This window comes from Xiphias gladius, chromosome 11 (assembly GCF_016859285.1).
Source record: "Xiphias gladius isolate SHS-SW01 ecotype Sanya breed wild chromosome 11, ASM1685928v1, whole genome shotgun sequence".
Classification (NCBI taxonomy): domain Eukaryota; kingdom Metazoa; phylum Chordata; class Actinopteri; order Istiophoriformes; family Xiphiidae; genus Xiphias; species Xiphias gladius.
The window spans coordinates 21,005,383-21,033,057 of NC_053410.1; the positions used below are offsets into that span (position 1 = coordinate 21,005,383).

The window sequence follows — 27,675 nt, forward strand, 5'->3', positions numbered from 1 at the left end:
GCTTGTATGCGTGACAAATTTAACCTATATATGTATCTTCATGTTGCCCAACCTTAAATTCTCATGAAGATTCCAACATTTCCAAAGATATCAAATATGTTAGGCTGAAGACTGGGCAAATGTTTATAAACTGTGGCACAAGACATCTAGAATATTTCCATTTAGTTAAATGGAGCAGCTGTAAAAACACAGAACCTTGGATTTGACAAAAATACAAACATCATATAGCTTAAATGATGAGTTGGAGTAATCTAGTACAGAACTAAATAATGTGGAATATGAAGGTTTTTCAACCTTAAAGATATTAAATTATTTGCAGCTATACATACATGTATATTACTATTAAAATGTATGTTAATTATTTCTGTGGTTAAAATACACGTAAAAAATAGTCATATTTGTCTGGTAAAAATAGGTTTTTACTTGACCAGTTATTTCAGTTGAGCTAAAAAGCCATTATCAAACACAACTGTGTGTATATATATATATATATAGCCTACATTTTGCCTGATCTACATCCTTTTTACAGTCACAAGTGATATTATACTGTAATATTCACCTAGTGTTTATACCAACAGTAAATGCAAAACATGAAGGTGAGATCCACAAATGTATTAAACGCTATCTGACTCACATTTTTGTACAGCCTAATATTTCACTAAGCCTTAGCATTTCATTCAGAGATGTACTCTAGATAAGAACAATAATCTCAGTTTGACGGATGGCCCAGCTGGAGCCTCAGGCCAGTGGTGTGTACATACTGCATTGGTTGCTGCAGAACGATAAAACCAACATAGGCAGGTGTGTTTGGTTAAGATGCACTTGTCAAGTGGGGTGACAAGCATGTCTGTGTTCATTCAAGTGAACCCCTTATCTGCACCTCCATGTCCCACTCATGAGACAAAAGCACTTCCCATGTTTGTGTGATTTACCTCTCAAGTGCACCCCCGAGCACACACACACTCACACACGCACGCACACACACATGCATGTACATAACCATATCTCAAAGAAGAGAGTGTGTTAGCTTAAATAATGTATATAGCCTCTCATTGCTGCTTACTCCACAACTCAAAACTGACAGTGGAATACATTATTTGTCCTGCTTTTTCATGGTGCTTCTTTTACACTTCTTCTTCAATTCTTCTTCTGCATTTTTTTTATTTGAGTGTTTCAGGTATCTATTCAGGTTTCTTCTCTACATTTTAATACCTTTGCTACCACACTTTGGGGGGGCGATCACCTTTTTTTTTTTTTTGATGCTTCAACTTTAACCGGCGTGAGGAGGAAGTGACGTCAGACCAGGAAGTAAAGCTCGCTGCTGGCTGACGGCAATGAATAGCAATGGATAGCAACAGCAACAGTAACAACTAACGTTAGCTAGCATTTGTCGCAGAAGCCATCACATTAATGTGTTTGTGAGGCCAGTCTCTGATGAGGTGAAGTGCTGAATGTCCTCCTACCGTCGCTGAAAGTGACACCAAGGTAAGCAGCTTTGTGTGTGATGCTCTGTGTGCTTGCTGGCTCAGTAGCTAGCCGCAATATAGCTAACGTTAGCCGGCAGTCTGACGGAATGTTTCAACAACAGCACAGCTTCATGTAAAACCTCATACCTAAGTCGCTTTAATGCTTGACTAGCCTGTAGCAGTCATCTGAAAAAAAACTGAACTCGTCAAGACAAACCTGTGGAAAGATGCTCACTTAAATAGAATTCCTGTAGCTGTATCTGTTCTGTAATAGCCGAATTTTCTTTTAAATTTGAGAATTAAAATCAGTTTATCTTCAAGTTGGAATGCAGAAACAGACTGCAAACATGGGTCATCTAGAGATAAAACCTGGAGCTGCTCATAGGCAGTAAAAAAAAAGACACTGCCCATGAGCAGTGTCTTTTGACTCATGGTCATTTTACTGCAATATTAGGATATATTCTTTATCTCAGTCAGAAACCCTGTATTAAAAAAAAATTGGAATTAATAAATGTAAAAATTCTTCCATCACCCCTCTGAGTCAGTCCCTAATTCAGTGACGATGGACCAACATCAAAATGTGTCACTGGATGAGATCCTCCATTGTTGTCATGATACCCCAACGTAGGGAGACAAAGACCTATTTATAGATGTGTGTTACTTTTACTGTGCGAAATTGTATAGCGAAATCTATTTTGTGTTTTAATATTCATACTTGTAATTACTTCAAAATCACATGGTGGTTCAAGTAACTGCCATTAAAAACTGGCTGAAGTCATTAGCTGGCTTAATATCATCACTCCCTATGCACCCACATGAGTCATGTATGGGAAAGATACTGATGCTCTTTTGTTTCCCTGTTTTTTCAGATGACTCGCCAGTGGCTTGGACATCTATGTTCTGACAGAAGATGAGGCTTGCTCAGTTTGTCAGACTTGTTATTCCTTGTAATGATTGCTACTGTAGGCACAAACCACACTGACATGGACAACAAACTATAGTGAATCATGACTATGGCATTTTGCATACCGCACTCACTTAAAAAACTAACTACATAAATTATAATTTAGTTTGTTTTGAATGGCTCTCAGGCAATAACCAGTGCTGACGATGTCACTGGGTGAGCAGTCTCAAAAGTGGTTTCCAACCCATGTCCAAGCCACTGTTCTTCAAGCTAAAGGTTTACAGCCCAAGGGCAAAAATGGCACCAATGATGCCTACACTATCATCCAGCTGGGCAAGGAAAAGTACTCAACATCAGTGGCAGAGAAAACGCTCAATCCTGTCTGGAGAGAAGAAGCCTCTTTTGAATTACCTGGTCTACTTTTGGAGGGCAACCCAGAAGTATATGAACTCTGCCTGATAGTGATGCATCGATCCTTGGTTGGGATGGACAAGTTCCTGGGTCAGAGGTCGATCAACCTTAATGAAATCTTTGATAACAAGGAGCGAAAGAAAACTGAGTAAGTATCATATATTTTAGCAGTGAAATCAATTCGAAGATAAATGATTGTCTACTGCTAAATTCACACTATAAATGTTTGCTCTGTATCATTTATACCAACTTGTTTTGGAAATATTTTGGAATATTTACAACTGCCCAGATGATCATGTCAGGTCAGCCTTAAAACAATCAGTGAAAATGAAAAATTCAATTTACGGCTGTGCTACCATTAATCATCTGTTATCTGTACAGTTATTCCAATGCAATTAGTTTACAATATTACAGTATTTGTACAGTATTTAAGCTCTTTTGTGTGTAATACTTTATAGCATTCAAAAAAAAAAAGCGCAACTCCAACTCAGTCATGTATCAGTGTGCTGTTGGTAGAGGAACAGACCTTGGAAAATATTTGCAGAACTATTCCAGTGATAAGTGGATTACAACATGGGATATATTAGTTGTTAAATGCTGTCATGTGTGTTATTTCCATATTAGGCTACGTACAGTATGTGGACATAATGACAGTGCTTTGAGTTGTGTGCTTTGTATTCTGTACTCTGTTCTCAATAAGAGAATTACTTTTTTACTTTTTTACATTGCTCTTTATTCTCTTTATGTAATTGTTTTAGAAATGCATTTTATAAGATAGATCTGTTTTAATTTAAAGGGCAAAAATGAAACTGTTTGTAGCCCAGTAGGTGAGTGGGTCTAACAGAAACAGCAAATGTTTTTCTTCTTCATCTTTAAACTATATAACACAACTATCACACATGAGGTAGTACATTCTTGCTAAGTTAGTAGCCACAGATTGGTTGAGCTTGATTTTTTTTTTTTTTCTTTTTCCTCCTCATCTTGATGACCCTCTATTACTTGAGGCTTAGCGATGAATTTGCCCCTTCATTGTTGAAATTATTTTTAGCTTAGCCGCTAACATGGTGAGCACAGTTGGCCTAATTGAAACTAGTGGAGCTGGCCAAACATGTCTTGTTAGTTATTCCTATGCATACAATTGTCTTCAAAGGAGTAAATGGAATATGTCCTTTACTTCACAGCCAAATGGACCTGGGTTTGAATCTTAAATTGAAGTGTTCTGTGTAGATTTCACTTGTTCTCCTCATGTTTTATTTTTGTCTAAATGCCCTGAATGTCTTTATGAGTCCAAAAAGAATGCAAGTCAGTTGAGGTGGAGACTCAAGTTGCCTAGAGGTGTGACTTTGCCTTTCAGAAGTGGGTGTCTGTCTAACTGAGTCAGACCTTTCATAAACAGGTGACTTGTCTATGCTGTTTACCTGCCTTATGCTCAGGTCATGCTTGAATAAGGTTTGTCGCCTTGTATTTCACAAGGGGACAACTGAATTATAGGCTTGAGCAGATACAGAAAATGAATAAATGTAGAGTAAACTACACCAACATACTGTACATGCCATTACATCTTAAGAGGCATAATTATACTTGGCCAAACTTGGGGTTGTTGACCCTTACAAGTCCAGCACAGACACATTTCTTAACCCTACATTAAGCAAACAGGAACAGAATAACCAAACTGAATCTGGTGCTAATTACCTCACTGCACATTTCAACATGGAAAGACGTTAGCACATTTCCTCTTTGCCCATCAGTTGGGAGAATAACAATATGTTATAATCAGTGTGGATGGGTTTTATTTGTTTTAGGTGTCTGAGCCGATGCACCTCGAGGCCGTGCACTTTTTCAGCAGAGGTTCTGTAATGGATATGCCCGCATTGCTTGTTGGCCTAATCCCACACAGCAGGCATACTTGACAATGATGCCGGGACCCATGGTACTATATCCACACTCCACAGTGGGTCTGTGTTCAGTGCGACCCATCCGCAATGTTTTTTGAACTGACATATTGGGGAGGAAAGCCCTTCTTGATATCTGAGTAGGCAGCCCATAATTATCGCACACCTGTGTTTGTTGATTGTGAGGAGTTTCCCAGCGGTCCAGGCCCGAGTGGGAGGATTGTGGTTCCAAGCACACAGAGGTTTATCTTGGCCTTGAGACACATGTGAGGTGCAGCCACGGCCCCACGGCAGCAGCATGCTATGGCTGCTGATCAGACTGAGCACAGAGCGCAGCCTGGGAATTAGACCCAGCAAGGCCTTTCATGACTGGGCTCCTGGGCCACGAGCTAGACGGTTTAGAATTGCGTTCAACAGCTGTGGTTTTTTAAAAGCCAATACCAACACTTTTTTGGATTGAACTGATAACTGATATTTCATTCTGGAATTCAAGGGATACTACAAATTTCCATTTAAATCCAGGAAGTAATATCAGTAATGATATTAAAACAAATGTGATTATGCAAATATGTTTTCAGTTCAAGGGTTGTTAATTGGATTGAAAAATGTATTATATTGATTAAACTGCACTGAAATGGAGGTGGATGAGTGTACAGACCAATATTTAGAATACACTTAGATTTCTCAGATTTACATTAACTGTTATTTCATACTGATGCTTGTTTCAAATAGGACACTGTCACAAGCATGTGGACATATAACATGTGGAGGATATGTCTCATTAGCTTGTACGAACTGTTGGGTTGCCCTGCGAAATGGCTTTGCAATTTCCCAATTGCTTGTTGTTGCATTTCTGAACAAAGGCCAGATTTGTGCAAATGCCACTTCATTTCGCTCAGAGTGAAGGCATAAATCCCATTTCATCCAGAGAGGTTAAACAAATAGAAGTTCAAAAGCAGCCTGGAATGGTCTATATTATTCAGCAGCAGGCTGTTTCTTACATTCAGTTTGCAAAGAATAATGTTTATCCTCTGAATGATAAATTGTATTCTCACTTGTGTCAGAAAAAGTTCAAATGATTTAAGCCCCTGCATTTGTGTGTAGCTTTTGGATTAGTCTGCTCAAATTAGCCTTTTCACTGGTATCCACAAAAAAGTAGGTAGAGCACATTAGAAAGGATGTGGGCTATTTTTTTTTTTTCCATTTTTCATATTGTTTGATAGTGTAAAGACTTTTACTGCGTTCTGACTTTGTACACCTGTCTTCCTGAATTGTGTTGAATTATGTGTAATCAACTCACAAGATTTTCATAAATCCTGTTCCTTTAATATAAACTGTCTCGTTGAATTTGCTCAACCTAAGCTTCTGCCACTCTCATTTTAGCTGGTATTCCTTGGAGTCCAAGCCGGGAAAGAAGAGAAAAGAACGAGGCCGCATCCAAGTCAGCATCCAGTTCATGAGGAACAACATGACAGCCAGCATGTTTGACCTCTCCATGAAGGAAAAGCCCCGCTCGCCTTTTTCCAAACTTAAGGACAAAATGAAGGGTCGCAAACATGACAGTGGCTTCGGTGACACATCTTCAGCCATTCTGCCTCGCTCTGCCGTATGCGACTCGGAGCCCAGCCGTCAGTCCTTTGCCCCAGACCTACAACCCCAGCCTGAAGCAAAGGTCAAGAGACCGTTACTCGCTGGGGCCCATAAACTCTCTGCAGCCCATTCCATGTCAGATCTCATTGGGACCCACTTTCGGCCCAAACTGGACTCCATGAACTCCATAGAAGAGAGTGGTGAGGACAAGTTTCTCTCAGTATATATTATGTTTGCCAGTTAGGTGTAACATAAGCTTTTATTGCTGCTCAGCAGATGTCTGCAGGGGACTGACAGGGCTTTTAAAATAACACCAAGTGATGTTTCTTTACAAAGTGAAGTCCCTGATTGCCAGTCGTTGCAACATTCTCATATTTTCATTATCAAGGATGGAGGATAGTGGTACAAGCAGGAGACTGGTGTCTTTTAAAATTTTCAGCTATGTCTGAAGGATGAAAGGTCTCATTCTCAAGCAATAAAATGACAGAGCAGTGTTATACCTATAGTATTTGTCCTTGTAGAATGGGTTCCCTTAACACAATGTTTTAGCTGCTTACCAGTTCCAAATTAAGTATCTTAGTCTTCTTGACTTATGACTGCCTTAGCCTTACCGTGGCATGCTGTTGCAGTTTCTAGTGGCCATCAGTAGGGGTCAATGGTAGTCACAGAGCTATAGGGATATACTGTATATATACAGATGTTGACAGTTCAAGGTACCTACCTTTAGGTACCTAACTATTATACCTAGGTATAAACCTATATATTAAGGTATAGTAATTTGGGTCATTCATATCAGTCTGGACCCTGGCCTGAACTTTCCAGCTCCACCAGCCTCCCATTTACTCCCTATGTGCTTTGTGTTAGTGTAGCTGATTTTAACAAGTACAACACTACAGAGATCAAACAGAAATTAAATGTGACACATAATAATGCAAAACTTATTAAAAATGATAGCAATGAGAAATACTGTTTTGCTTTGATTTTGAAGCTTTGTCTTTTTCTGAGCTGAATTGCCATTGTCTGCTCACTTATACTGTCCTGCATCGTGTAGCAGCCTGAAAAGCAGAATGATGGGTAAGAGTAGGGTGGACTGAAGTTACTTTAAAAGACGCTACAAAATCTTTATCTGGTGACGTCAGAGTTCTGTTAAGGTATTAATCAGATATCCTGTTGCCTCCTACAGATACAATATTAACATTAAATCAGTGATTGTTCTGGCCCTAAAAATTACCCAAGTTCTGTCACAAATTATCCCATAAAATAAAACAAAACAATTACATATTTTACCTTTTTTAAGAGTGTGATTAGTTCTTTCTATAGATATTTTTCTATCATAACTCCATCATAAGTTGATGTAATGCTTTTGGTGTCTCTTCAGGGAGTACAGGTGGACCTCACAGGCGTTCCCAGAGCGAGGTGCCAGGCTATCAGGATGGTGAGGCACACAGTGACCCTTTCACTGATATCAGTGACACCCTGCCACAGAAGTATGCTACGCTCCCACGCAACCGCAACCCATTTGAGGGGGAGCACGGGCAGCTGTGGGACCGTGCAGAGCGGAAGGAGAAAAAGGAGAAGGTCAGCCTACTGGAACGCGTGACAGGAAAGAAGGAAGGCCGCAAGACCAGCAACGGGGCGCGATCAGGCAGTTCCGGAGACCTGCGTTCCCCCAACCCCTTTAGCGGAGACTCACAAACTGACACTAACCCGTTCAGCTCCAACTACAAAGTCAGGTAGTTCCCTTTTTTTGTTTATTCTGAATGGTTCATCAAAATTGAAACACACCGCACAGCTGTCCTCCAATACACCATGCTTTATTCAACTCACAAAATGATTTCAGCTGTCTTTCCTTCATCAGGGTGGTGCCTGAGGTTGTTCAAGGTTTCCTTATACATAGGCCAATAATCAGTGATTTGATCTATAAATCACCATAGTTACTACGTACATAAAACAGCATTTAACAATATTTTTTTAATATGCCATTATTATTACAAGTGATTACAGAAATTTACAATTGAAATATAAATGACAAAACAAATAATATTACTGCCACCTTTTCAGAATATAATTTACCAAATACAATCTTAACCCATCAGTGGGTAAAAAAGTTGAATATCCATTTGTCAACACAAATGAACAAATTCACTACTCTTTCAACCTCATTTTTCAAAACACAGCATTCTCAAATCTCTTCCATCTCTGAACTAAATTTCCAGTTGTTCTCAAATACATCTGCTTTTTCAGAGCAAATATAATCCAGAGACGCTACAGAAATGGCTTCAAGTTCAACTCCTCATTTATCCCTCTTGGGCTCAGAGTGCCCGTTTAAGGACCAGATTACTTCCCCCTGAAGGAGCAGCCTCTGTAGATGTCTCCCTCTCTGATTAACATAAATATACAGTAAATGCTCATGCGTATATTTATAGTTGCTGTTCTTTTTTCTACATCTCACAGTCATGAACATTTACAAACTGCTGCCAGGTTTTGGTTTGATGGTGTATCTTGCTAATCAGCAGTTGATTTTAAACTTTTTCATAGTTTGCAATATGTGTATGACTAAGAAACAGAACTTCCTAATATGTTCCACTGAAATATCATTTTCTTCCATGCCTTAAATTTAGCCTCCATCCGCATGGCTGAAATGTGAATTCAGCTCTTGTACAGCATTGGTTCTTATACATTTGTAGCATATCACTACTGTATGTTTTTCATCCTATTTCATAAGTATCTCACAATCCCAAAATGTGATCTTGCTACCCCATGGGACAACCACTTTACTACAGGATATTGGTTACCGCATTCTTGTAAAGTTTCAAATACCTTGTTGATTGAAATCTACTACTTGATACACCCCCCTACCCTCTCTCGTTCTGTTGTGCAGTATTGTTGTTCAAGCATTTCCACAGAGCCTGTTACATCTATTTCCTGTCCTTCACAAAGAGTTGGTGAGCACTGTGGCTAAATTCTGGTTTATCAGAGTGGAAGGTGTCATTAGTGGCTCTTTAGAGAGCCTGGGCTTGATAACAGAGCCCTCTGAGCTATAGTAATGAGATCCTCTGCAGAGATAGACCACCCAATTAAGCACTTATCTCTGTAGGCACTAGTCCATCATCTTTACTGCCGCCTTTGTGGTGCAGTAGCTCAGTGGTCATTTATAATGTGGTGCACGAACATAAAAAGGTGTTTCAAAGTACAATATTTATAGATGAACAGAAAAAAACATCCCTAAATACATAATTTCTTTCTTTACCATATTCTTTTAAATATCCATATTTCCCTCATAGCCTCTGTATTAGTAGAATTTAATGTTGTAATTAAATTGTTGTAAATTTAGTGTTGAATTGTAAGGCTTTCATTGGAGTACTGACTTTCTATTTAATTGCCTCACAGCGATAAAAAGTCAACAGGAAAGGAAGACATCACTTTTGGCCAGAAGAAGACGGACATCTATGGAAAGAAAAATGTAAGCACAACCCTTTTTGCGAACAGTTTGTCAGGTGATATTGTTTCACATTGTCACTTTTACCTGTTAATGATTGAGATAGAAAAAAAGAGGAGAAAGGACCTCAACAGTTGCAACTGTGTCATTACTTCCTGTATTTTTAATACCGTGTATTTTTAATTGAGAACTGTAAGTTTCATTTGACATAGCAGCTGGTGACATTGATCTCTGAGGCCTCTGAAAATTCAAATGTGTCATTTAACTAATTAGCAGCTGCACACATTGGTCATCATGTCTGATCTGATCATAGTTTAAAGTGGTGTGAAATCTGAGTCTATAAGGTCAGTCGTACTAGTTTGTTGCACTGATTCTGTAATTGGAGTTTTTTTTTTTTTTTGAGAAAAATATCTAAGTTTTTCTTTTTAATGATTATCACATCATTTGTACTTAACATTAACTTATGTCGTTTGTATTTCCTTTAAATTCTTCTTGCATTTCCAATATTAAAAAAAACAAACCCTAAAATGTGCAGAATATTACACAGCAAAATTAGTATTTACGAGGAAGCAGTGGGAGCAGTAGCTTAAGTGATGCCTAAATGAGAGAGAGAATGCTGATAATGGCTTTCCTCACCTTTCTTTGTGGGTGTTGAGGGCTGTCGGTATCCACACATGCCCCCGTGCATGCCGCAGTGCCTTGCAGAACTGGCAGCTCCCATTTCCTCCGCTTCAAGGCCCTAATTAACCACATGCAGGGGGGAGGGAGGGCAGTGAGAGATTTCAAAGGACTGAGCTTTTAGATTCTCAAAGCTGAGCTCATTAGAAACTGTAATGACACAACTGGAGAATGCCAAGTGTGCGCCTTATCTTCTCCTCACTACTGATCGCAGAAAAATGGTCATCATTACTTTGCCAGTTCATGGTCATTTCCAGGCCTTTGTCACCAGCCACTAAAGCTCCTGATTACTATGCTGTGTGTGTATCTGTGTGAGAGAGAGAGAACGGGCATGTGCACGTACACATGCTTGTTCGTGAAACCAGCATTCACCTCCATATGGCTGTCAGTTCCCTTATTGCCTCTCACGTAAGTTAAGTGAAGTATCTTTCATTGAGATGCCTTTTTTGTGTTGTGTGTGAGGAATAGGTTACTGAGATCTGTTTTTGAAATCCTCCTTACATTGGATATTTAATCTCTGTGGTAAATATTTCATTTTGGTTTGTATCACCCCACGGTAGCCTCTGTGCTGTTAGAAGCGATAAGATACCTGGTAAGCGGTCCCGCTCCAGGTCTTTCTGCATTGTCTTTAGCCAGTAGTAGAAGCTTGAATGGTGCATGGGAGTGGAAGCTGATAAGTGTGGTATTTTAAACAGGGTGAAGGCTTTGCTGCTCTATCCGTTCAGGGGAGGATGCCCAGCACTGAAGCGATAAAGTGGTCCCTCATTAAAAACGATTACAGCTCCTCTCGTACCCGCGCAATATGATCTGCACATACCGTACCACACTGCTCTGTCCAAATAGATTGTCCTCAAAGAGCAAAGCTGGGCTTGGGTTGCATCCTTATTTTGGTATTTATTAGCCTGACCTTTAATTGCAGAAATATGCAGCCTGGCATTTCCCCCTCAAAACAAAGATTCAATGTTTTTTTGTTTTTTTGTTTTTTGTTTTTAAATTTGTTTTGTTTTGTTTTTTTTGTGAAATCTTTTTCGTTAAGTACTGGCAGACTTTCAAGAGTTTTTGCCTGAACCCTCTTTAGTTAGAGAGGTCATACTTTTAAGTACTTCAAACTAAAGAAAAAGGAGAGTAACTTTCTAAAGAAGTTAGCTGCTTGCTGTAGTGTCAAGGCCCATTAGAGCAGTTAAACTGCTTGATTTGTTACAAACACTGATAGACAGTATTAGATCATAACATCTGCCATATAATTCAGTAACATGGCAGTGCTTAATTTCCTAGACAACAGTTTCATCTTAACAACTCTCATTTTGCCTTTATTAGCAACTGAGAACAAGAGATAAACATGACAGTTTATGTCACGTTAGGTTTACATGTCTAATTAGTTTATTTTCTGTGTTGCATTGTGAGCAAAATTAAAGGGTAGCTTTACGCCTGCCTCTGTTATCAGATGCTGACATTTCATACAAGACCATTCAACCATTTTAGTCTACTTTTACGAAACAGATCTGGGCACAATATGGTGATTATGAAGCTTGTAACCTCAAAATCTGCTGGGGTCAAATTGAGTATTAACTTTTTTTTTTTTTTCTTCTTTTCCAGGAGGTGACACAGGAAAGCGTCGCCGCCTATAGCAACTTATCCTTCGAGGAAGTCGTGCAGGAACTCATCAAGCAGAAAGAAGTAATGAAAAAGAAAGACGCCCACATCAGGGAGCTGGAAGACTACATTGATAACATACTTGTACGAGTCATGGAGGAGACGCCGAGCATTCTGCGGACACCCTATGAGCCAAAAAAGAAGGCGGGTAAACTTTGTAAAAAATAGTAAGAAGCAAAGAAACAGATGATGAAAAGATACTAATAAAGGTTTAGTGGTAGCTCATGTATCATACGGTAAAATAAGTGGGAACAAATGGGATTCGATCAAAGCCAAATTTATGATTGAGCTATGTTTTTACTTTAGAAAATTTTTATTCAATGGGTGTAGATTTTATAGACTTTTTTTTTTAATGTTTTGTTTATTTTAGTTCATGCAAGATTTTGGCATTCTATATATCCGTTTTAGAATTACTTTATCAATACTTGTTGTGGTTCATTTTTAGGTACTTAAACGGGATACATGGAATTCATTAGTTGATTCAAGTCAGATTAGTTTTACCTATATTGAATGCACTTGTGAACCCACAGAGGTCTGTTGCACATACAGCTGCCATCATCTGCCCAGAAGATCTTAAGGTGCAATTACAGCCAAATTCATGTTTACCAGGTACTGTAGTCGCAGTCGTGTACTGTTTGCTGAAAGATGGTCAAGTGGTTGATAAGATGAAGCTGTAGGTGCTGTGTTTACACTCAAGCACAAGTCTTAAACTTGCCACCTAAACTACAATACAAATATAGCCGAGGCAGTATCAGCTTTGTCCTGAGCCTCTTCTATGCTGCAGATGTGGATGAACTCTGCTCTCCGACCCCACAGCCTGAGTGATTTATAGATCTTCTCAGAAAAACTGGAAGACAGTTATGGTAAGAAGTTGCTGGGCAATATTTGGGAGTCTGGTTTCTCTCTAGCTTACTGAGTCATGCATTTCTTTCCAAAAATGAACAAACGTACTTTCCTTTTATCGGTTACTGACTTTTCATTCTTTATTTGTGACGACTATCATGTAACTTTCTCGGAGCGAGGGTCCTCACATTCACGCGTTGGAGGTAGTAATTTTACTAACTTTAAGTGCAATAATCATGACTTAAGCATCTTGCGTTATATTCTGCTGATAATGTTCTTGTTTACATTTTAATGAAATCTTTGAGTTGGACTTCTCTCTTAATTTTGATTTGATTCATTAGAAAAGGTGGAGTTCTTTCTGAAAGCCTACATGGATTGATCTGCCTTCATTTCCTCCAAATACAGTTTTTGCTGAAGATTGTACTTATGGTATCTAGCTGCACATGTGGATATTTGCTGAGCAATCATTTTTTTTATAAATATGTCATAGCACATTTACTTATTTACGTATGAACATTATTTTAAGGTATTTGTAAGGTACTTTATGGTAAAAACACTACTGTATCCTAATACCACCCCCCTCACCAACTGTACTGTAATAACACTGTATAGTTAGTACAAATTTAAAAAAAAAAAAAAACCTTTACTCATTTGATTAACTAAGTATTCATGTATTAAGGACCTATGCCTCAGTATATGTCGGCTATTTGTTTTTTCTTTTTGTTATGATCAAAACAGTCCATTCATACTTACCAGTTCACTGAGTACTAATGAGAATCTGTTCATAATTTATCAAGGTAAAGAGCTAATGGGAGTCATTAAGGTCAAAATAACTGTTTGACAGCCAATGTCAGAAGCTGACTGTCCTCATTTCACAGTTTTATGTCATCCCATATGTCGTCTCAATCTACGATGCAAATGTCAGAACAACATATGTTTTTTCCGTCTTAAACAGTAGACCTCGATTCTGTTAATTTATCAGTTTCTGCCGAACAAATGCTATGGGGAGATTTGGGGCTGCTGTCAGATTGCACTGGTGGTCCTAAACTCTTTACGTTTTAGTCTCAGAAAGTGACCATTCCCTATACCTGTGCTTGTGATAGATGTTCAGCAATAGTATAGTCACTTACTGATGTTTAGGTTTACATTTTGAATTGTTTCTTCCTATTTAATGGAAAGCAGCTTCATGTACAGTGTTAAATATGCTTTTTATTATCACAGTAACTGCCCTTACTCAACGTTGCACACCATTTTTAACGATATATCTAACATCTTTATTACGTGGTGATCCACTTTGTCCTGTTGCTGGTATTAATTTTGGTATTTATATCTGTTTTGTAATTACTTTCCAATCCCAAGTCTTCAGAATATTTGACCTTTACACTGTATGATACCAAATCACAGGTGAGACAAAGTGCTACACTGTATCTATGGAATGTGGACTATCAAAAAGACTTGTCATTTTTAATATTTCACGAGTGTTGAACCACTCAAAAACACATTTTGTCTTGCACCAATTATTATTATTTTTCCTGCTGTGAAAGTGGTTATTTCATCTGAAGGTATGTCATCTCTTTTTGGACTTGAAGCCTAAATATCTTGTTACTGAATGTATTCTGGTTTGCTTTGAAATACATAATTTTGAAATGTAAAATGCTATATAGTACACTAACAAGGCCATAGAACCTTGCTTGCCTTTAAAGTATTTGGTGTATCCAAAGAGATCATTTCATGGATGGATTTTTTTTTTTTTTTTTTTCTCTTTCTCTCTCCTGTCTTCTTTGTCAGACAAAACTAAGACAAGCTTATCATAGACAAGGAGTTACTGTTGGTACATAAGGTTTCGTGCAATGATGTGACACAGATGTTGGTTAAATTCCTTCGTACTGGAAAAAGATGGTCTGATCTGCATATGTTTTTTGAAGCCAAAAATGTTTAAATCGGTTTGAAAAATCATGAGTATTATGATACCAATTAAGAAGATATGTGGATAAGAATCAGTTTTCCATTATGGAAAAACTTCTCACTGAATGCCTTCCTACATGTGTTGAAGTGTAAACTCTCTGTCTACTCATGTTACAGGCTTCAACAACTGCTTCAACTAGTCTGCATAAGTACTTAGCCAGTGGTTCATGGACCATGCCAATCTGTTCATACTTACAAGGTACATAGTGCATAGTCACTTTGTACTAAAACTTCACCTTCCTTGACTTTTTGCACATTTTGTTGTGATATAAAATGTTTGAAAATGTGCTTCCTGGGAATTTGGTTCAGTCAAAGTACGAGTTAATTAAAATGAGATTTCAAAAGTGGGAATAAAAGTATAAAACTGAAGAAAACTATTCACCTCACATCTTTCATTTGAGTTAGACGTACACTGGCAAACTGTGGTTTCACTCAGGCTTTTTAATATTTTTTTTCTTTTGTCACTATAGATAATTTCTCTTCCTAGCAAAGCAAAGCATGTATCTCTATTGCATCATAGAGTTATACTCATACAATGTATGGAGCAGGTGATTTATACCCAAGTCTACAATGTGCCCTAAAGCCCCATTGCTTTGCTTGAATGATGAAATTACAAAAGATAAGGTCTGAGAACATTATATGCTGAATACATTTGGACCCTGAGGTTATTTAGTTCAAATGAAAAATGGGGGGTGAGTACTTAAAATTAATTAATTTTTGCCTGTCATTTTTTCTTTGAGGTTGATTGCTACATTTGCTTTATGCTTTAATATAATTCGGTGCTTTGGTAGATGTCAGACTGAAACACAAATTTAAATGAAAAGCATTTTCAAATCATTTTTGGAACAACAGTCTAGAGGGGTACATTGCAAAAAAAAAAAAAAAAAGCCTGCATCATCATTGGACTTCTTCCTTGCCTCTTTGCATAATATTTGTTATCCAATCAGTGCCACTGTTTGAATGTGCAAAGCACTCACACTGCTTAGAGGCAAATTTTCCTATAAAATTTGGCCATGGCCTGTGTCATAATTTAAGTTTATAAAGACTGTGTTGCACATGCATTAAATTAATGTTGTAGGTGTATGTCCGCCCTATTCAAAAAAAACAAAAAAAACATTGCAAACCTATGGTGGGTTTTTTTAAATATTTTTTTTCCCTTTTTTTTTTTCCCCCTCCTTTCTTTTCTCATGTTGATGAAAGCATGCATTGAACCTTATGGTGAAGATGACAAAAAGCTTCAGTCGGATCTCACAATCCTCCTCTGGCAGTCTTTTAAGTCTTCTACTGATAATATGATGCTGCCTGCCATAGGCCACATACAGCTGCCAGACACTAAGACTTAAGCCCTGGCTAAATCCCCTGACGGTGCTTGTAATGTGGCACACAGTTTTGAAGGAAATGATGACTGTGTTTATAAAAGATCTTGCCAGTTAGCAAAGCTTCATTGAGTTTACAGAACTGTACGGAGGCGGGTGCTCAGAGGCCAACACAATTAAACATAGTAAGAGTTTAGTGCCCCAACATGGTGAAGACCTAAAATGACATTTTGATACTTACGTGCTGGTCTACTTCTGAAGGTAGTCAGTGTGTACTGAGTCTCACAACTCATTCAGGCGCTTAGTTTGTAATGTAACAAATAAAGTAAACAGGTCTATTCCGATTGTTGTCAATTCTGCATGTCAATCACATGTTTTGATTGTGTAACACTTAATATAACTGCCAAATAATACGGCATTTTCCTGATCTAGAAAAGGTTAATTCCACTAAATTGGGTTCATTTCCTTCAACCCTCATCACACAACCTTATTTTAATGTATTGAACTCAGAACTGTACTATGTGTCAGTTGGTTAACAAATGTACTTTTATTGGAGAAGGTAAATGAGCTTTTGTTTTGTTTAATATTTTCACGTAATAGACAATATGCAAGACTTTCATACCTGGATGTTTGGGGACAAGTATGTATGGCTTTTATATTATTGTAGCTCTGGAAACACATTGGGGTCTAGATGATGTATGTATTGCGGCAACAGTATAATGCTGTTAATAGTGATTGTATGTAAAGTGCCAACAAACGCACTAATTCTTAAGAATTTGGTAATGCATTTCTTAATACTCATCCATTCTCATTGTACTACAGTTTGAAAAATTAACTTTTTAGATAATTGTCATCACTATCATAGTCAAGTTCCAAATTGTTCACTGGATGTAGTTTGAAAGGCGTGTATTGTCCTTTTCAGTACAATCACTGTAAATGAAAAGTGCTGTTTTGTTGTTGTTGTTCTTTTTTTTGGGGGGGGGGCAGCAAGATGAAAAGACACAAACCACAAATGAAATTAGAATTTTATAACACGTGTCCTTACTTTTTGCAGCAGATCTGGTTAATCAAACACTGCAGTGTAAATCTGATGCAAATCATCTGCGGGATGTGGATCCCTGTTCCTTTCGCTTAACACCTGTCCCATCATTCTTAAGGATAAATTAAATACCACTCTCAGTTAACTCTGATCTCACTGGCAGTTACGCCATGATTGGTGTTTGTAATTGTGCTGATTTGTGTCAAGCTTTTGTTTTCTCCCTGCTCAGAGCAGCTCTTCCTTTTGTCCAGGAGAAATTCCCATGCCTTCCTGGCAAAAGAGAGAAGTGGCATCGTTTGACAACCGAGTAGCAAGATAGCTTGTTAAAACTCCACTCTAATTTGCCTATGTGTGCAACAAGACTGTGTGAAATCTTTTGGGACAAGAAACACTTGTGTTGTTTACTGGCTGATGCTTTTGTGGGTTGGTTTGCATCCCTCTCATCCCGCCACATAGCAGGTTAAAACATGACCTCTCCCCTGTCACCTCAGTCTAGTAGTCCCTGAAGAGCTGCACCTCAGCAAGCGCAGCAGCTGCCACTGCACGCCACAGCACCGCGATAGATTTCCTGATGGAAGACGCATAGCAGTGGTAACCACGGATACTGGGAAAATACAAAAATAACTTACTACGTACTTCTTTTAATGAATGAGTCCTTGAATGCTACTGGTGGCTGAAATAGTGACAAAACCACCTGTGCTGAATTGAATAATTAGGTTAAGCTTTTCTTTACATGAGGCTAAATTTAAGTGTCATTAGCATTTAGAATCAGCCATGCTCATAAAGTTCATTTCAAGATATCTGGTGACAGAATTGGCAGCGTGCATCATGATTAATTTTTTATCTTCCTGTGTTAACTTATAGTCTGTCTTGGGAGACGCTGAACACAAGTAAGTGTGTAATTGGGCTTTATGTAGGTGTCACCTGTTGTATTCATAAGCTAATTGGCATACTCATTGTCATCCTCACACATTCATCAGCAGATTGAATTTCACAGATCCCAGCTTTTGTATGGCAGTGGCACGTGCCATCTGAGTGCCTCCTAGATTAAAGCCCGTTAGTTCATTGTGCATTATATCATATCGCTGTAATTTGAGGAAACAAACGTGTTATGTAAGATTCTGTGGGTGCAGACGATCCCAAGCGTGCCAGAAAGGGCCACCCACAGGTCACCTGCACTCGCCTTTAAATATGGATGGGCGTCATAGCAAGGATCGGTGTCACCCCGCACGCGTCTGTGAATGGAAGTGCCTCAGGCAATCATGGAGAAACTTAAATGAGAAGTTCAGCAGATGGATGAGGTGTTTTTAGGGGAAAAAACAGACCTATTTGGGCAGCTGGGCTGAACCTGTTGGATGATCGGGGGCCAGATGTCAAGGTTAACCCTTCAAATTCCCCAGAGTTTCAGACCTCGCCCACTCAGCCAACCCTGCAGTCTTTGTTGGATAGTTGACTAATCTGAATAGGTGCTTGAGATAAATCAGGTGTCAAACGTGCTGCAGGTCCCAGCGTTGTGCATTGTATTGAAGCCATTGTCTTCCTCTGATAGCCGCCACGCGTCTGGTATCAGGTGAACAAAGCCAGATGACAACCGGAGGAAACAGGGAATCTGTCAACACTGAAAAGCAAACAAGGGTGAAGGGTTCAGACCAGAACTCATATAACCGCAAAATGGATGTGCAGTAATAAATAAAACCAGAGTTTATACTGCAAATATAAAACAACACCAAAGTATAGACGTATTTAAGTCCGGTTGTTACTAACATTAAAAATAAAATCTAACTTTTTATTTACTTTAACACAATGTCAGAGCTTTTATCCAAACCTATAATAATACATAGCCAACTGTCAGGCCAGTGCATCATTAGTGTCAATAGTGTCAAACTCGATTTAAGAGTTTGGGGTAAGAATACAGTGTTTAGGGAAGGCAGCGTGAAGTGCATCTTTACTCAGTCCAAAACATGCTTTCTCAAATATGTCGAGAAATATATTTTGCATATGATCTTTTTCATTTTTATTTTCCCATATATGAATTTTTAAAAATGTTATTCTTAAGTATCCTATATAGCTGGCATTAACATAAATATAGTGAAATGTGAATTTGCCATGTTTTATTGGACAGAGATCATAGGATAACTTTATTTTAAAAAGAATGGAAAAACAAACAGTAACTTTAACTTTTAGTTCGGTAGATATTTTATACATTTATACAATTTAACTACTTAAAACAACATTAAGTGTTAGGTTTTGGCCTTTAATTTTACTTCTCCACACCTCATTGTTCGACCCTTTTTCAGACATGGATACTTTGTGCTCTTTACAGGCCGGGCTGCTTTTGGGAACAGTTCAAGGTTTTCCAACACCTAAACCGAAGGAAAGTGGAAAGAAAACTCTGCTGACAGTTCTCTACCGCTCTAGAGAGAAAGATTACCATGTTGGCCCGAATATAAGACGATTTTTTTCCTGCCAAATTAGGTTTTAAAAAGTGGGAATCATCCTCTATTTAAGGACTAGACAGTTAAGTGTTCACAACATCAGATATTCTTTTTGAATGGAGCGAGTACCTGTGTAAGTGGTATCTTACAGAGAGCGATGAATTATGGGTTGTTTGTAGCCCTAATGTTGCTAGGCTAGCGAGTGTTTTCAAGTCCATTTATGTTGAGTCTTTCAGGGTCAGTCAGCACTAAGACTGTTTGGTTTAACCTGCAGGAGTTTCTGAAGGCTGGTGTAAAATCCTCCGCTGCCACGGAGGAAATGATTTCATGACGATATATGTTGAGCTCAAAAAGAGCGTCTGAAAACTGCAAACTACCAAGAAAAAAAAAATAAATAACTGAGAGAGGAATCGATTCATTTCAGTGACTAAGGCCGCTGACTAGAGGCTACACCCACTGAAAAAGGGACCAGCCTACAGACGTCCAACTGAACAGAATTTTGGTAAGAACTCTACTACATTGTCAAATGGCTATGGGACAGGGGGGAAAGTAACTAAGTACATTTAGTCAAGAACTGTACTAACATAAAACTTTTCTACTTGACTTTTTCGATTTTATGCTTCTTTATACTTCCACTCGAAAGTAACTTTCTACTCCACTACATTTATTTGACAGCTTTAGTTACTAGTTACTTTGAAGATGAAGATTTTACACAATGGAAAATATAACAAGCTTTTCAAAAACAACACATTGTTAAAGCAGTGGTTTCCAACCTCTTCGTCTTCTGAAATCTTACAAGAAGCAGTGTGTAGTCAGGGTCACATTTCAGATGTCTATGAGTTGTTAACAGCTCCACCAAATAGTTTCCCTCTGAACTTTTCCTCAGATCAATGTTCGAATTATCTGATATCTCACCAAAAATCTAAGATTAGAGAGAGTCCAAAACTGAAAACAGATTTATGTGTCAGAACTTTGTTTTTTCTTCTTTCCTCTCGTATTAATCATCTTACTAAAGTAGCTCAAACTAGCTCCACTTCCAGCACGTGTTTTCAGGTTGTCCATCCGTCCATCCGACAGGCCCAGTCTTGTGAACGTAATATATCTGGAACGCCTTGAAGAATTTTCTTCAAATTTGGCACAAACATTCGCTTGGACATAAGGACTGAATGATTCGATTTTGGTGGTCATACGTTAAAGGTCAAGGTTACTGTGACCTCACAAAATCCTCTTTTTTTGCTGGTGAGCTGTCAGCTGACTATAGGTTCGCATTAGGTCATTTTTAACCTGTACTTGGCTCCACACGGAGCTTGTAGAGGGATCACTGTACCGAGAAAGCATCAAAGGTGATGCATTACATATTATCATGATCAAGCAGAAGACTGCCATAACACAGTAAAAGCTGGTTCTGCATTTAAACTGTATGTACCCTTCGTATGGTTTTCTTTGTGGAATGAGGTTAAAGTTCCTCTAATCTGTGGGTTATTGTGCTAAATTCACTTTTTAAACTCTGATTTGGGACGATCACAGCAGGCTAACCAAGCTGTAGGCAGGCCGCTCACTTCTTCCATCAAGCACAGTTATAGTTTGCAGTGGATAGATCACATTAGAACTTTACTGGAATAGTTCAGTAAAGCCATGCTAAAACTAGAGTAATACAATCAATCAATCAGTCATCTCCTGACTTCATAGCGCAGGAGAGCTCTGCTGGAATGCTGCTAAGCTGCAGATGTACCAGCCAAATTATTCCAGAGGGGAATTACCAGCCCATAAATCCAGACGTCAGGAAGATGGCTGTAGCCTATTTCACGGTGAAAAATCCATGCAACTTGTTTCCATTACCTTCATAAAGAATGTCTCACTGTGCAGTGTTCAAACTTATCGCTGCCGACAGATCTGAACATGTTTGCATCCAAACACGTCCTCAGATCACGGTGGCTTTTAAACATCATGAGAATCTGCTGCAGTCATTCACCATGTCCTGACAGGTCCTTTAAAATGAATGATCTGTGACAAAACAAACTGTGAGAGCAACTAACAATCATCTCCTGCTCATTCATAATCTTCTGTAAATCTCAGGCATGCTGTGGCCTGCAGCTTTTACCTTTCTACAGATATAAGCTTAGTTGGCATTAAGTGATGTAACGGGCTCATTCAGACTAAATATTTTCATAATCAAGTATTACCTACATTTAAACAGCCATCATCATTACATGTTTGTTATCAGATCTAATGGTTTTAGTGAAACACAGGGTCCTTTCACCTATTTTATTTGTGCAATTCTCATGTAAGTAGCAGGCAAACACCAGACATAGAGTGCAGTCAACACGACACAGTAACCACTGGCATCAGATCGCTGGCAAGTACCGGGTTTCATTATTGCTAATTAAGATGTATAAATATGCTGTCTGGCACTTGACTTGTCGTTTGCAATGGGCCATTTTTTCCATCAAGCTCAAAAAGTGCCAAGGTAGACAAGGTGAGGGCACGAGTGCTGGTAGTGATGCTGCAGTGTGGACTCTGCGGGCACACTTCAGCTCAGCTGGCATACATCTGACTGATGCCTTCGGGTGCCAGCAGCCAAACAAGCCCAGGTTTGAGGGGAGAGCGGTGTATATTTGGGCTGAGCTCGGCAAAGTCTGCCAATGTCTTTGAGTGTCTGGCTTCATGGTGTCTCATACAGAGCTCCTTGTTGAGCTGCACTCGCCGGTCATCTTACAGATGATGGCATTGGACAGTTTACAGCAGGAGGAACGGTCGGGAGGACGTGACATCACTGCACACTGTACTAATAGAAAGTATTAAGCTGTTACTTATGTGAATCAGGATTCAGTGGGCTTGTTGTTTTTGGGCTTAGTTAAACATTTCAGAGAATTACCATCAGTTTTTTCCTGCCACCACCCTCAGTTTAGTTGGATGTCACCGGTTTCCTGTTATCTCAATGCAAACAACAAATTTAGAAATATTATATTTGAAATGGAAGCCAAAATGTGTATATATAAAAAGGGTTTTGTTTGATTGAGCTGTGCTAAAGCACTTTGTAAATTGTACTCAGACATAGCTGTATGCAAAATTTGAACTTCAAAATCAAGTAAATCTTAGAAAAGCACACTGAAGTCTATACATCAGAGCAGGTCTATGAAAAGTGCTTTTCACTTTTAATTTTCAAATTGTCTTTTTGTGTGAGAGTCTAAATGTCCACATCCATTGTCTGAATATGATTGAGTTCAAGGCAAAGCTACAGTATTTCAGAAAGGGTTTGGCGTTCCTCTCTTCTAGCACATTACTTTAATTCCCCAAAATACTAGTTTTTAATGATCCTTTTTTATTATTACCATTTTGACCGCAATGAGGGAGGTTTGCTGAGCATTTTTCTTTTCAACAAGATACCCTTGTTATCATGCAGCACGCAGGGGCAGTTATAGGCGGAGGATGTTTTGTGACTCCTTCCCTGCCCACATTCATCTTAGATGGGCCAGGGATTGAAGCCAGTGGTCAGGGCCCACTTTTTAAAACATTTTCCCTATTTACCTCGTGGGAAATCCTGTCAGGTGCCATTGGAGAGTCTCCTAGAAATGTTCCATGGCAATAATATCCGTGGTTGCTATTTACGAAGTAACAGGGTTTAGTTACCAGTCGAGCCATTCGCTGACCACGTGCAGAGTGTTGGGAGAGGAACTGCCTCAGATTTGCTGGGCCTGTGGTGATGGGACTATTCCGGTTTTCTGAAGAGACACTGGGTGTAAATCATGCCAGGAACCACCTGTGCAGACCAACAAACCTGAGAGAGAATTTAATGTGTGCTTTCTTTATTTTCATTATTACAGACAGTAAACAGAAACAATGCAAGGCTCTGTATGCTGCTCCTGCCAAGGAGGTTATGGCTTGTTGTTCATTGCAGGTGTGCGGTATCTGACTCATTTAGCAGTACGTTTTGAACGCCAACAAAACAGCATTCTCTCTGGTTTGGGTTCACCAATGAGCTTCCCCATCACTGACACTGTCAGGACCTCTCTGGTTTCCACCCTTTATTTTCTACTTACTATGCATACTAGTTTGTGTTATTACCAGGCAGCTCCCGGGTGTGAATGTAAACATGGGCAACTTTTCCTCATCCTGTAGAAACCACAGTAGGCGTTTTTCTGCAAATAAAATATGTTCTTACAACTTGCCTGCTTAGATAAAATGAAAAAAAGTAGAAGCTTTTTGTCCTCTTTTTTTCTCACTTTCACCTCTACCATTAGACTTAATGTAATTTCTAAATTAGTGTTCAGTTTGCTACCTTTGTTTTGCAGCAGAAAAAGAGTGAATGATTTTTACTCTGAGCCACTGGCATGATCCATGATTTTTTAATTTTTATTTTATTCTTAGTTCTGAATTCCCCAATTAAAAAAATACTATATTTCTTCACAATAATTTAGATTTTGGCTTGCATGTGTGTGAATCCTCTTATACAACTTGTGTGACAAGCACATTACTGTAAATGAGGGTCACTGAACAAAGCCTGTTATTCCTCTGCGGTGACTAATTATGAAAAAGAACAATTAGCCAATTGACCAATTAATAACAATCCTCTAATCTACAAAAAGTGATCGGCAGGAAAGATCTATTGGTCTTTCTTTGCTGTGAAAAGAGAAGCTCCATGGGCGTTCTGTACAAGACGAGATTTAAAAGGTCTTTAATCTAATTAATCTGAGATAAATAATGGTTTATGCTATTGCAAAATTGCTCATAGAGAGGATTACAATACCATAAAATACAAAGTAATAAGTTTTAAAGAAGGAAATTGAAATATCTTTCTCTCGCCTTATTCGCTGTCTTTTTCTTTCTCTTTTTTGTGATCTACAGTCCTATCAGCATAGTTCCTTTTTAATAACCATTTGCTATGTGATAATACCATATGCACAGTATACTGTAAATGGACATACAGCAATTTAATTTCCATTAACATTTATTCTCAATTAATATGTGCCTATATTCACATATAAGTTGAATTACTGATGAGATTATACTATTTTTAAAAGATATACAGTAAATGTCTATGGAAAGTGTCTCAGTAATCTGTGGCCTAGTTTACCTTTACTCCAAAAATCCTTTTCCATGCAACTTTTTCAACTGGTGAATAAAACTCTTCAGACTGTATATGCATGTGCTTGTCACCAGCCTACAAAGCTTTACTAAAAAAAAAAAAAAAATTAAGTCCTCTATAAACCTTATGTTATAGAAAACCAACATGCCGGAGTTCATAATCCTCACTGCATGCCTTCCAGCAGACTGGCCACAGTTTGTTTTTCAAATATAACTTCACTGTAAATAATTGTGAAACACTTCTCCAAACAGTTCAGAGTGTGTGTCCCACACTGCGCTCTCAGCCATATGGACTATCATCATTAGGACTCTGCATGTTCTTTTTCCAGCCTCCAGTATTATGGAATGTCTCCACTGTTTTCAAAGTGTCATGTAGCTGCATGAAGACCTATCAAGCCTTGGCTGGTGAGCAGCTTGCTAGTCTCTACGGACGTCTTTGTAGAGGGGGCAAATGCTTGCAATTTGCAAGTGAGATGAGATGTCAAGCTTTTGGAGACATGCAGGTGGCTCAATTTGTCTTCCCTATGATATAGCTGAGAGTATTGGCAAAGTGTTGGTAAAAACTCTGCAAGTCTTTGTGAGTTAAGGGAGAGCTGCAATTAATTATGTCGCCCAAGTTTTGACACACATAACATTTATGCTGTCACTCCCTCAGCAAGATGACGTTGATGTTCTTTATCCCTTGAATGTAATTGCGGGCTTTGTGTTGCTCTTCACACCAAATGCAAAAAAGAAAAAAAGACGGTCGGACACATTTGATAAAACTTAGATCAGGCGTCACGGTAAAACATGAAGGGCCTGATTTCTCTGAACGCGCAAGTGATGCGTCAACTTAAGAGCTGTGGAAAGAAAAACAAATTACACACTAAAGTAATAATACATGAAATTTTTATATAAATAAGTGTCTGTTTTGTAGCTCTCTGACAGAACTATTATTACAAAGTCATGAATTGGCCTCGAACAACAGTAAGAATTGAGTCTTTGCAGGGGAAATCTTCAGGCACAAGGAAAGAGATGTGTTTTTACTTTGGCGTAATGTAGCTAGAGCAGTTCCTTTAAAATGATTGGAGTAGTTTGCATTAGTGCTGAAACAGTTAGTCAACTAACTGATTAATCGATCGACAGAAAAATAATCAGCAACTACTTTGACAATTGATTAATCGTCAATGAATATTTTCTGATTAGATTTCCTCAGATGTGAGGTGTTTTACTAATTTTTTTTTTTTTTGTAAATACCCTTGGGTTTTAACTGTTGTTTGGACAAAAAAATATTATATTATTATAAAAAATATTTTTCACTATTTTCTCACACAAAATAATGGGACAGTTAATGGATAATGAAAATAATTGTTAGTTGCACCCTAGCATGAACTCTAGGTCATTTAAAAAAATGTTTTGTTTACATTATTTTAACAACATATATCCTGAAAAAATTCGGCATTTGTTCCGACTGTATTCAACATGACTAGTGTGAGGACGAGGAGATGGGTGTTTTAAGGAGACAGCAGTCGTCGAGAAGTTGTTAGGCTAGGTGGTGCTTCGTCTGGGGGTATGAGTTTGGAACATGCAGTCCCCTCTCCTCGAGCGGTGAACCAGAACCAAGTGGAGTGAGGCTGGCAGGCCACAAGAGCGCCATTGTTCTTCACATTAATCAAACTGAGGAAGGGCAGGTAGCATTTCCCTAGCCCACCCCACATGCACACCCTGCCAACCTCCATGAATGGACTGCTTTTTTAGCTGGCAGCGATTGGCCATCGGAGCTCTGAGAGGATGTGTGTCTGTTTAATTAGTGTGATGAGCTCAGCGGAGTTTATGTGCAGTGTCGGACACCAGGTATTAACCCCTCGAGTTTGACCCTGCGAGGGGGGTGGCCGACCTCAATCTTGACATCTCTTTCTTTCCACTGTTCTCGCTTTCCTTCTTTTCATTAGAAAACGACAGATTAGACAGGGGGAAAGCAGACTGGAAGAGGGGGAGACTGGTCTCAAACTCAACCTTCGTTTTCCACTAGCCCCTCTTTGTAGGCCTGCCCTCAGATGAAGAGAATAATTACTGCTATGATACTTCTAATGATGCTCTCATTAGGATGCTGAGTTTTGGTCGGCTGCAATGTTTTGAGCTTTCCAGAATTTTAAAAGCGTTTCCCTCCCTTACATCACGTGAATAGATACAGACAGGCAGTATGTTTGGCTGATGTCTTCGATGGGTTGAAGTGCAATAGAAGCTGCCGCCAGTGTGACTTAAATCCCGTCAGAGTTATTAAAATGAACCCCCAAGACAACGGAATTATCTAGAAAGTCAAAGACACATTCAAACCCCTAATCAGAGCTGTGGTCTCCTTCACTCTGTGCCATAAAAAGTCATATAAATGACACATAGATCATTCGCTGGCAGCTGCCTGACATACGCTTCGGATGAGAGAGTGCAACGTGTTAACATCACCCAGGGGCACTGTTTTCTAATTCATTTAACCACAACAGTGGTTTTCTAACAGCTTCAGCTTGCGATTAAAAACCATGAAAAGATACGAAAACATTCTTACCATGCCAGACGCACTTTCCACAAAGGTAAAACAACCACTTCAGGCGCAATCAAAGCTTAGTATATCATCCTTTATCGGATTATACACTTTATTAGTTCAGTGGAACAAACACTAGCACTTCAGGGGCATCTACTTTAGGATTAGAAAGCCTCTTTTGCTCACAGATGGTTAGTTCATGAAAGGGCAATTAATTAGTAAAAGTAAAAGTTTTCTGTCCTTCTAATATTCTGGCTAATGGTCCAGAGAAAGTGACACGGTCCATGCAGGAGCACACATCCAAAAGTTATAGGGCACTTGGAGGGCACTTTCACTGATGACTTATGGTAATGATTTAGGAAACTAGTTTGGATTAATTCCATAAATGGCTAATTTGTTAAACCATCTGGCAATCATTTAAAAGCTTTTTAGCTCATGTGG

General features: G+C 38.7%; 1 protein-coding gene across 2 annotated transcripts in view; it reads left to right on the forward strand.

The window, feature by feature from the left end:
* The first annotated feature begins 1,319 nt into the window (after positions 1 to 1,319).
* Positions 1,320 to 27,675, forward strand: part of LOC120796788 (rab11 family-interacting protein 2) — a 91,822-nt gene continuing 65,466 nt past the window's right edge. Inside the window, exons 1-6 of one of the 2 annotated variants that reach the window (XM_040139856.1) lie at positions 1,320 to 1,485; positions 2,336 to 2,929; positions 6,057 to 6,463; positions 7,642 to 7,996; positions 9,654 to 9,726; positions 11,977 to 12,181. In XM_040139856.1, the coding sequence (XP_039995790.1) occupies positions 2,577 to 2,929; positions 6,057 to 6,463; positions 7,642 to 7,996; positions 9,654 to 9,726; positions 11,977 to 12,181 (1,393 nt within the window). In that variant the 5' untranslated portion in view covers positions 1,320 to 1,485; positions 2,336 to 2,576. The remainder of the gene's footprint in view (positions 1,486 to 2,335; positions 2,930 to 6,056; positions 6,464 to 7,641; positions 7,997 to 9,653; positions 9,727 to 11,976; positions 12,182 to 27,675) is intronic. The other variant, XM_040139857.1, reaches the window with a different exon arrangement.